General features: G+C 36.4%; 1 protein-coding gene across 1 annotated transcript in view; it reads right to left on the reverse strand.

The window, feature by feature from the left end:
* Window positions 1-12,128, reverse strand: part of BMP2K (BMP2 inducible kinase) — a 142,478-nt gene that overhangs the window by 90,285 nt on the left and 40,065 nt on the right. Inside the window, exon 3 of the mRNA XM_017876597.1 lies at window positions 94-212. Coding sequence (XP_017732086.1) covers window positions 94-212 — 119 coding nt within the window. The remainder of the gene's footprint in view (window positions 1-93; window positions 213-12,128) is intronic.

Genomic DNA, 12,128 nt, shown 5'->3' on the forward strand with positions numbered 1-12,128 from the left:
AAAAAAAAAAAAAAAAAAAAAAAGAAAGAAAGAAAGAAAGAAAGAAAAAAAAAACTTGCCAAATTTCTGAAAGAGAATTACTCTTTCACTTACCATAATTGTAATTTCCCTTTTACAAACATTGAGGTCTGGCATGTTATTGACATACATTCGCTTCAATGCACATCGGATTCCACCGTGAGTACGCACGAGGAAAACTGTGGAGAATCCACCTAGAAAAACAAAGCACCAATTAATTTAAAAGAAACATAAACAAATGTCAAAATCATGTAATATAATTGTAGAGCTTAATATTGGACAAAAATAAACAATGACTGTACCCAAGACAAAAATAAGTGCAATAAGCCACTAGTAGATTAAATGCCAAAACACTGGCTTCCTAAGTCAATCATGAAGTAGTACTTAGAGGAAAACATGCTTCTCGAATAAAGATGCTTCCTCTTAAAGGCTAAAATTTCACCTTTTGCACTAGAATACCTCTTATGTAGTATAATGAAAAATGTCACAATTATGTTACTAAAGTTTGGCATACACAAGTGATTGCCTACGTATTAGAATGTCCCTCTTGGATAACAAAACACTGATGTTCTTTAATATGAGACATCAATGGGATCAGATAGGTGCTTCCCTCCTCCAGTTCCAGAAGACGAACCAATACTGTTCTAAGCCCATCACAGGAATCTCATTTCCCCTTATCAGTAACTGATTTAGGATTGGGTATGTAACTAGTTCTCGCTAATTGAATATGTAAAGTCAGCCCGAGTTGCAGGGAATGATTTTCCACAGATAAAAGAGACTGGTAGAGAAGGCTCTGCTCTTTTGCTTTTTAATTTTGTTGCCTATGATGTTTAGACCTAAAGAAGTCATCTATGGCCATAATGGAAGAAAGAATCAGAAAGAAAATGATCCAAAACACAGACATTTGGCTTACTGAATCAGCCAACTCTGGAACCACCTCCCTCTAGAACTCACATAGTAAATGTCTTCATTACTTAAGCCATGGTTTACAAGGAAATTCTGTTTTTTGGGTTTTTTTGCTTTTTGTTTGTGAGAGGGAGTTTCACTCATTGCCCAGGCTGGAGTGCAGTGGCACAATCTCGGCTCACCGCAACCTCCGACTCCCAGGTTCAAGCGACTCTTCTGCCTCAGCCTCCCAAGCAGCTGGAATTACAGGTGCCTGCCCCCACACCTGGCTAATTTTTTGTATTTTTGTAGAGACAAGGCTTTGCTATGTTGGCCAGGCTGCTGGTCTCGAACTCCTGATCTCAAGATCTGCCGGCCTTGGCCTCCCAACGTGCTGGAATTACAGGTGTGAGCCACAGCACCTGGCCGGAAATTCTGTTAACTGCAGCTGAGAAAGCATCTTATCTGAAGCACTAGGTAGGTATTGTAAAGAACAATTCTGTCATATCTAAACAAAGATTTCCACATGAAGTTTTTTAAATTTATCTTGACACAGAGTATGCTATTGCTTAATTACTTTTTTAAAAAATAGTGTATCACTTGCATTAATTTGATAGCCTTTAAAAAGCAGCATCCTGAGCAATAAGCCACCTGCACTCAGGTCAATACAAGCTGTAAAAGGAAAAAAAAAAACTATTAGAAATACATAATAGGGGAGAAGAGCTCTGATAAGATTTGGCTGTGTCCCCACCGAACTCCCACTTTGAACTGTAATAATCCCCACGTGTCAAGGGCAGAGCCTGCTGGTGATAATTAAAACAAGTGGGCAGATTCCCTCAGACTGTTCTTGTGGTCGTGAATTAACTCCAAGATCTAATGGTTTTATAAATAGGAGTTCCCCTGCATAAGCTCTCTTGCCTGCCACCATGTAAGATGTAACTTTGCTCCTCATTCACCTTCTGCCATGATTGTGAGGCCTCCCCAGCCACATGGAACTGTGAGTTTATTAAATCTCTTTCCTTTATAAATTAGCCAGTCTCAGGTATGTCTTTATTACCAGCATGAGAACAGACTAATACAAGCTCCTAGGAAACTCCAGAATCAGTACATACTCTTTCCAGATTCTCTACATCTTTCATGTCCAGTTATAAGAAACTATACAATTTTCCATTTTGTAGATCTGGATTTCCACATATATAGTGTTAGGGAAATCAAATCAACCACCCCACAAGGTAGTTCTAGGAATAAATCAGATGATGACGATGTTTGGGAAAGGTACTTTATGTAAAATCTCTAACAATGCAGGGCACTACTTTAAAAGAAACTCACTTAGCACTAATTTCATATGTAAACATTAACAAGCCAGAAAGTAAAAGACCTAATAGAAAGGGCCACTTAAACTACCATAATTTTATTTGGTTACAAAAACTAAGGAAAATGTGGAAAGAAAGAATTTATCTAGATAAGGAGGTGGTACAAGTACAGCTGAGAGAAATCATCTAAATAGCATTTGTTTTGAGACATTTATCTATCTAGGTCTAGATAAATAAAAACAATGCTTTCCCAAACATAGCTTTGCATCAGAATTGCCTGAGGTGGTCTGTGTATGAATTTATCTTGAACAGTTTCCAAATTCTGGCCCCAAGTCTGAATCAGTAGGTCTAAATGGTGACCACATTTATATATTTATATAGATATACAGACATAACTATAGAGAGAGAGAGAAAGAGCACTAAAAATCTCCCTATTTGTTATACTATTATACTTTTGTATATGTTTTAAATTGTTTATTAGATGGAAGGACGAAAACAGTTCCCCTAAATGGTTCTGATGCACAACCAAGTTATGTAGTCACTGAACCAAGTTCCCAGAGGAACCATGGATCCTATATACCTATTCTTACCCTCCCACAGAACAATGTGATTTTATCCCTGTGAATCAGAGAAATGAGAAAAAAAAAGTATCAATAGGTTTTCTTCACAAAAACCATTCCCAAAATGAAAGTTTTCCAATTCTACTAACCCTAATTTAGACAGATCTTATCAAATGTTAAGTTTTCTGAATACAGAAAATACGTTCAACTTCAAGAAACGATTTCTACCTAAACAAGGTAAACAGTGATCGTTAATTGTATCTACTTTGAGAATAAAATGTAATAAATATTTATGCTTTCCCCAGTACTATCTTTTCAAGAATTTTCCGATAAGCTAATATTATTTCTGTTTGAAGAATGCACTTACGGAGAGGTAACCAGTTAGAACACTATAGTAGTCCAAGAGAGGAGTGTAATACTTACCACCAATCTATAGCTTATCAAATTCTTAAGTATTTATTTTTCCTCACAGAACTCTTTCATGACCAACCCAATTTCACATTCATCACTCACTCAGGTACTTCTATCTAGAATTTGACTATATTATCATGTACTTCAGTTTTCCACAAATTTCTGTACATAAATCATAAGATTATTGGCAGTAACCACAGACTCTACATATATATGTACAATTTAATACTGTAAAGCACAGTTGTTATACTAATGCTAAATTGTATAATTCCAAACATGTAATTATGAGAGTATTATAAAGCATTCTAAATGTTCTCAAAAGACCATAAAACCAAAATTATGACAGATATTGATCTGATGAAATAAAATGGGAAATAAATGTGTACTCATGAAAGTAAGAAAAATGATTGGTATCTTTTGCACTCTATAAACTATATAAATTGTATAACTAAATATAGAAGTTTCATTCATAGGCGTATTCTTTAAAGAGCAGTAATTCTCGGCCTCCTCCAGCTTTTTTCAAGGGTAGGATATGAGATTTACACATGAAATAATTTCACAGGACACCTAATTGAAATCTTACCTCTGGTCTCCACACACACAAAAAAAAAGGTAACCAGATTAAAATGAAAGAGTAGCTTTGTTAAGCCAATCTAAATTTGTTTCAACTAAGAAGAATCATAATGGACAATTCTCCATCTAATCCCAAGTGCCAGCCACCCAGGATATCTCTCAATTTTTATACACTGTAGTACGGTAATAATAAAAGAAGGACAACACAGTTTACACTCACTTGGAAAGCACTGCTCTAGAGATGCCAGGTCTCTGTAGTAACTATATATGAACATATGGCATATACTGCTACAGACTAACTACTCCTTCTGGTAAGCCATTATTTATTGCTTCTAGTAAGCAATTATTTCTCCTTGCTTTAATTTGTCATTTCCATGCTTTAATTAAAACATTTTAATTTACTGATGCTATACATATTTGTAACTCTCCACAAATTCATTTAAAAAGATAACACAAAAGAATGAAAAGTGATAAAGCTAACGTATCTATCCTTCGTATCTTTCCCACAGTTCCTCTGAAATAGTTATTAATTGATCAACTAGAGGTACCCAAAGGAGTAGAAATTGATCAATAACAAAATAATCCTTAAAACAGGGCTAAGTAGTTCACCGGCAAATAGGAAAACTGACTTAAGGTCAGTCAGACCTCTTGATTCACTACCCCATTCCCCACAGCCAGGCCAACACTCGCCCCTACGCAGTATTAATTAAACTAGCAGTATATATGAGACATCAGGAAACATTTGGGGGCATGGGAACAGAAGAAAGGTGAGTGTAGTCCTGAATAAAAAAAAAAAAAAAAAAAAAAAAAAAAAAAAAGAATTAAGTAAATGCCTATTGAAAAGAGAACCCCCCCACCTGAACTCAAGACCACTGTTCAGCTACAAGAACACTGGCAGCGAGACATACTCACAAACAGAAACTGGAGAAAAAAAATTTTTTCGGGAAACAGGAAAAAACATACAGATAATGAAATGTGGGAGTCATAGAATTTAAAAGTGCCTTTCCGCATCATCACACTAAAGTGAAGCCCCAAGTCAAGAAACTTGTCCCATTTACACAAATCGCTTCCATCATCATCACTTTAGAACTTCACTCTTTAAAAGAACAGACACAAAAGATGATCAGACGTTCAAAGAAACCCTTTAACATGACAAGAGATTAAAAAAAGCAAACAGAAAAAAAGAACTTTGAAGAGGTGCTGGGAGCTAAAGAAATCATCCAAAGAATCTATAAATATTCTTAAGAGTAGAAGAAAGACATTGCAGTCATGAAATAAGAGCAGAGTTCTATAAAAGGGATATTTGGAGAATGAGAAATTACTTTTACAAAATAGAATAAAGAAATCAAAAGTTAAAGCTTCAACAGAGGAGCTAGAAGATAAAATTAAGGAAATATTCCACAATTTTTTCAAAGGATAAAAGACTGGAATATTAAAAAACCAGTTCAGGCTGGGCATGGTGGCTCACGCCTGTAATCCCAGCACTTTGGGAGGCCGAGGTGAAAGGATCACCTGAGGTCAGGAGTTCGAGACCAGTTTCACCAACACAGTGAAACCCCATCTCTACTAAAAATACAAAAATTAACTGGGTGTGGTGGCACATGTCTGTAAACCCACTACTTGGGAGGCTGAGGCAAAAGAACTGCTTGAACCCAGGAGGCGGAGGTTGCAGTGAGCCATGATCACGCCATTGCACTCCAGCCTGGGCAACAAGAGTGAAACTCCGTCTCAGAAAAAAAAAGTCCAGTAGATCTAGTATCTAAACGGCACTTCAGAAAAATAAAAGAGAAAATGAGGGGGGAAAATGTATCAAAGATATAACACACACACACACACACACACACACACACAATCAAACTTGAAGTACATCGGTTTCCACATGAAAAGGGCTCACCAAGCAAATACCCAGCACACAGAACAAAAAGATCCACATCAAGGCTCATCGTCATGAAATTTCGGAAGGCTCAAGATAAAAAGAAAATCCTAAAAGTTACCAGAAGAAAAAGATTGCATATTTCCCTTAGAATGGCTTCAGCCCTATATCCACACCCAGTCATCTCACAAAGCAATGGATGAATGTGTAAGCACAAGTAAGCTAATACTATTATTAAGTGGGCATATGATATACTGATGGCATTTTACCAAATACTTCCTGCTAAATTTCTAAATTTCAGTTAGACTAAAATTAGCCTAAAAACTTTTAAAGTTGCTTCAAGATTTCTCCATTTTCACAGTCATTATAGTAAGATAACCAACATAAGATAATTGTACAATAATATTAATAATGCCAGTAAGCCTGTAAACTCAGATGCCTGTAAAGGCCAGGCGTGTAATGTAAACGAGTAAACTGGGACAGTGCCCTGAGACAAGGGAGGGTAGGGGGGCTGTGATGAACTGCATTAGCACATGCCCTGTGTAAAGGCTACAGCAACTAATGCCATTTGGTTGATGTCATGTAAGAATGAGGGCCTACTGTTTCTCTATTTCTATTAGATGACAAAAAAAGACCTAGATATTACATACTGGGCAAGACTGAGTATTGTAAAATCATTTCAAAGAAGTGACCAACAAGAAATGAAAGGATTTTGTCCCTTACATTAACAGTGAATATTATGGGGGTTGGAGGTTTTGAAGCAATAAGCACTTCTATGTATAATGCCTGGTAAGTGAATAGGCACACAACACTATTTATTGAATGAATGAATCAATGAAAGATGGAAAAAAATGTTCCGCTAAATTTCTTCTTGGAATCCAGCATATCAAGGGGAAGGGGGAAGCAAGGCTTTTGGAGTCAGACATAAAAGTAAATACTAACTCCACCGTTACTAATTGTGTGACCATAAGCAAATTAATTTCTGAGCTCCAGTTTCCTTATACATTCAGCAGAGATAATAAGGTCTCCTCACAGGACTATTCTAAGGAATAAATGAGATTCTATATGCAAAGCACGAGTACAGTTCATTTCATAAACGGCAGCTTTTGTAACTACTACTAATACGATCAGTAGTATTAGGCTGCTGCTATTACTACTTGGCCAGGCATGGTGGCTCACACCTGTAATTCTAGCACTTTGGGAGGCCAAGGAGGGTGGATCGCCTGAGCTCAAGAGTTCCAGACCAGCCTGGGCAACATGGTAAAACCTTGTCTCTACTAAAACTACAAAAAAATGAGCCAGTCATGGTGGCATGCACTTGTAATACCAGCAGCTCGGGAGGCTGAGGCACAAGAATCGCTTGATCCTAGGAGACAGAGGTTGCCGTGAGCTGACATCACACCACTGCATTCCAGCCTGTGTGACAGAGCAAGACTCTGTCTCAGAAAGAAAGAAAAAGAAAAAAAAAAAAAAAAACACTGCTTCATCTTATGAAGGCTAGAGTTAAACTACACATTCTAAAGAAGAAGACTGGAAACTAATACATTGCTTGACAAACAAGCTAATAGAAAGACAGTAAAATTCAAGGAGACTATACTTACCTGCTTCACCATGCCCATGTCATACGTGCATAAAAGTATAAATAGAAGTACAAAATAAGTTATTCAAACCTCAAATCAGCTTATAAAATACTTTTTTAAAGAACTGGAAATGTGAGGTGTTAAATGAAGGCTAAGATCATCTCTTTTTTCCAACACCATTTGAGAAATGCAAATCAAAACCACAATGAGATACCATCTCATGCCAGTTAGAAAGTCAGGAAACAACAGATGCTGGAGAGGATGTGGAGAAATAGGAACGCTTTTACACTGTTGGTGGGAGTGTAAATTAGTTCAACCATTGTGGAAGACAGTGTGGCGATTCCTCTAGGATCTAGAACTAGAAATACCATTTGACCCAGCAATCCTGAAGGATTATAGGTATTATAATGAGTATATAACCTCAGCAAACCACCATGGCATGTGTATAAATATGTAACACATCTGCACGTTATGCACATGTACCCCAGAGCTTAAATTCAAAAAAAAAAAAAAAAAAAAAAATTCACCTCTTTTTTTAAACACCATAATTCACCTCTATGTTTTGGCTTTGTGTGCCTAATGGAATAGCAATTCAATATAGCCACTCAAAATAAGATCTAAATGAATGCCTCCCCCATCCATTTTAGGGAGGAAAAGCCCTAAAATTGTATTATGTTTATTAAAAGCATCACTCTGACTCTATTACCATAATATGAGAAAAAATATATGTCTGTTCTTTGTTCCTAGTTTCTGGTACAGAACTTCAGAACCACTTAGAATTCCCTAGCAGACATTTCTTTGTTATGCTAAGAGGTTAAGTCATCATGGGGCACTACATAGCTTCAGAATGGGGCTGATCATCATAAAACCAACTAGAGGTTAGAAAGATTAGATTACAGGGTTGGAACTTTCAGCCTCTCCCTTCCCTTTCCCCCCGCCCCCTACCTCTCTGGATAGGAGAGAGACTAGAGATTGAGTTCAATCATATGGCCAATGATTTAATCAATCATGCTTACTTTGTGAGACCTCAATAAAAACTCTGAATATGAGGTTCAGAGTTTCCTGGTTGGTGAACATACTGCTATACTGGCAGAGTGGTGTACCTGGCATGAGGATAAAAACTTGTGCACTCAGCACCCTTCCAGACCTTGTGCTACGTACCTGTTTTCGTTCATTCGTGTCCCTTCTAATAGAAGAGTAATTGTAAGCATAGCACTTTCCTGAGTTCTGCGAGTCACTGTAGCAAATTATCAAACCCAAAGGGAACCCCCAAATTTGTACTCAAGTTTATCAGAAGTACAGGTGACCCCCAAGACTTAGAGCTAGTGTTTGAAGGGGGGGTAGTCTTGTTGGACTACGTCCCTTAACCTGTGGAGTCTGTGCTAACTCTGAACAGTTAAGTGTTAGAATTGAATGGAATTGTTGGATACCCAGTTGTGTCAGAGAATTGTTTTTGGAACACAGCTACCTACTCAGGAATAAGTTATGGGTGTATTATATCTTCTGCTTAGGAAGATGAGAAGTATGCATTCAACTACCAATTAAGAAGCTTTAAATCTATCCATTATTCAAAACTGATTGTCAAGAAGCCATACGGTCCTCAAAATCAGTACCAAATATTTCAGAGACATGTAATACTGAATTAATGAGTACTTGATAAATGTTTAAATATTTGTGTGTCCATACAATTAGACTTCCTTTCAGGTTGTACTGCATTTCTTGAAAACACAAATTCCTGTCCAGACCACACAGCTGACTATCAATATGTCTCTTCTGCTATGTGTTAAGCAACTTGAGAAGGGCTTCATACAATAGTAAATACACGATGAATAATCAATGTGTCCAGTCACCTATGAATTAACCAAGCTTCTCTGACTTCCCATAAGAAAAAGGAGTTTTTTAAATGCTTTATTTTAATTAACATAAATTAATTTCTTTGACATGACAAGTAAAAGTGATCGATTCACTACAAGAAATTAATTTAGTCCAGCATAATTTGCACTTAGTGAACATCTCTCAGGTCTTAAACAGTACTTTATTTGCAAAGAACTGAAAATCGGCCTTGGAAGAAGTCAAATAAAAGTAGATACCATTAAATGCTTTTTGTAACTGTAGTTTTCCATGCATTTTCTTGCCCAATTACTCATTCCCAAAAATGACAAGACACTGTTAGTGAAATTGGGAGAAAAAGTATCAAAGTGTGTAGAAAAAAATGAGTAAAATATTTAAAACTTGATTCCCCAAGGATCATCAATGTATGCTAAAATCATAGATGAAAGGTTAATAAACAGGATATTCATATAGTACCCAAGTATGAAAGGAAAAACATCACTTTCCGAGAGAGATCTGGTGGTCACTAACACTGGGACAAACTGACATTATGTTTCTTAACATGTGATGCAGTATAAAGTAAACAGCATCGCCTATGAAGTACCCTTGCCAAAAAACCTTTAGCCTGAAAAAACCTTGAGGTTTAACTTCACATTACCAAAAACATACAGGAGCCAGAATGAGGAAAATGATTACAGAAAGAAGAAATCAGACAAAGCTAGACGTGGAACACTATACAAGATAACTAGACAAAGAGTCAATGTGACCCATTTTTTAGAGCAAGTGAGGGTTATTCTATGCAATACGTAATCCTTGACTGAATTCCAGTTTCAAAGAAACAACTGTAAAACATGTTTGTTGTTGGTGCTCAACTACGTGAAAGCAATCTGTACACATCATATCACTTTAGTCGTTAATGCTTTTTTAAAAGTTTCCATCCTCCATGAACTTCTTGTAATTTACTCATTAATACTTAATGAATAGTTAAACACATATACATCCTAACAGTCCATATATTATTCTATATAACTATAGTACTCTCTGTCCTACCTAAGAAAATAATTATTCTCTTGTACAGTCCCTATTCAAAATGACCCACATGTTGTAAAAATGTATAAAGGAAATGAAGTAAAATGTTATTAGTAATTGAATGTAGATGATGGGCATATTATTCACTGTACCACTCTTTCAACCTCCGTATATTTTAATTTTTTTTCACAATAAAATTGCAGGAAAAAGAACAAGAAACAAAGTATGTTTTCCCCAGGCGATTTCTCTCTTGCCAAGCAACAATTTCACCATCACCACTGAGAATTATCTGCTGATTATTCAGACTTGAAACATCCCCAAAGGCACCAGAAGTCTCTTGCCACAGAAAATGTTTATGGTATCCTAGGGACCTACATCCCTAGGATATAGTTCCTATATCTTAGGTCCAACATCCCAACACAGGCAGGCACTGTTTGTTTATTAAAGATTGGGCTGTTAGTGATATTTACTCCTATCAAGTTTGTTTTCCTAGGGACTTGAAGAAGAAAGATAGATGAAGGGATAAAATTACACATGGTCTTTCTGCGCTGTATTAATCATCAAACATCATGCAAATTAGTAAAACAGAGGAAATACCAAACTGTCCCACAACTTCTGGTTTCAACCATTGCCAAAGAAAACAATGTCATTTGAAAACAATCTTCAAGATAAGTGGAACAAGCACTTATTTGCCTGTGGGGTCTGAGCCAAAGGAAATTTCCTCCTACCCAGTGACCACTAGCCTGTGATACATCAGAGCATTGTTACTTTAGATTAAGGCAAGGACTCCAGGAGTTTCTTTAAAAAGTGGAAATACTACTAAAGAGTAATTAGTAACTTAAATTCTCACCAAACTTAGTACATCAGTAAGTGCTATCTCTCACAAGGCAATGAAGGAATGAGTTGGTACATCTGACTGGGCCAAGAACAGGAAGAGAAGAAGAAACAAAAAATATACTGTCTTATTTTATTCTCAACACATGTGAGGCATTTATCTTGTTATCCCCATTTTACAGATGAAGAATAAACCAAACAGTGAAAATGAAGGAAAAGAGCTAGCCAACACAAACCAGATACAATGGAGACAGAAGGACTTTTGGTTTTTTCCCATACAAATCTCACAGTTTAATGATTTTTACAGTCTACAACTACCCTTGTTAGAGTTAGGCCAGAAGAAAATCTAGGTACATAATTACAAATGGGAAGATGTGGGAATAACAGAATTTAGAAGGAACAAAAAGAAAATGAAGTAATCAAGAGAGAGTAATAGAGTCTCTAAAATTTTATTCTAAATAGAACCTTACTTAACAGGCAGCACTCCCTATATAAAAAAGTTCTGCAGGCCGAAAACCATGTTTGCTTTGGACTACTCAGTGCCTTAAAAAAGACTGCACTATATCAGATGACAATCTGTATTTTTCAGCTTTTCTTGAAAAACTTAGAAATAGAGAAACAGTAGGCCCTCATTCTTACATGACATCAACCAAATGGCATTAGTTGCTGTAGCCTTTACACAGGGCATGTGCTAATGCAGTTCATCACAGCCCCCTCTACCCTCCATTGTCTCAGGGCACTGTCCCAGTTTACTTGTTTACATTACACGCCTGGCCTTTACAGGCATCTGAGTTTACAGGCCCTACAACAAGAACTTCTAATAATTTACACACAACAGTATTTAGGCTTGAAATATTTATTCAATGCCTCTCTTGTCCACTAGGACGTAAATTCTGTAAGGGGAGAGACTGCGTACACCTTGTTTATCACAGTATCATCGATGCTTACCATTTTGTCAGACACTGAAATATCTGTTGAGTGAATAACTTAAAATCAATGAACTACTTCTCCTGGGAAGTTGTTCTAATTGACAAGCTATAATTGCTACATTGATCATCTATGAAAAAAAAGCAATTAATCTCTGATTATTTTCCCTTGACATTTACTACATTTCTAATATACTATTCAAATTCTGAAAAAAGAATTTAATTTCTTTACCACATAAATCATATTTAGTCTAATTATTACATGACAAACTATAATATTAAAATCCTTTTGAGTC

This window comes from Rhinopithecus bieti, unplaced genomic scaffold (assembly GCF_001698545.2).
Source record: "Rhinopithecus bieti isolate Rb0 unplaced genomic scaffold, ASM169854v2 scaffold_8675, whole genome shotgun sequence".
In the NCBI taxonomy this organism is placed as follows: Eukaryota; Metazoa; Chordata; class Mammalia; order Primates; family Cercopithecidae; genus Rhinopithecus; species Rhinopithecus bieti.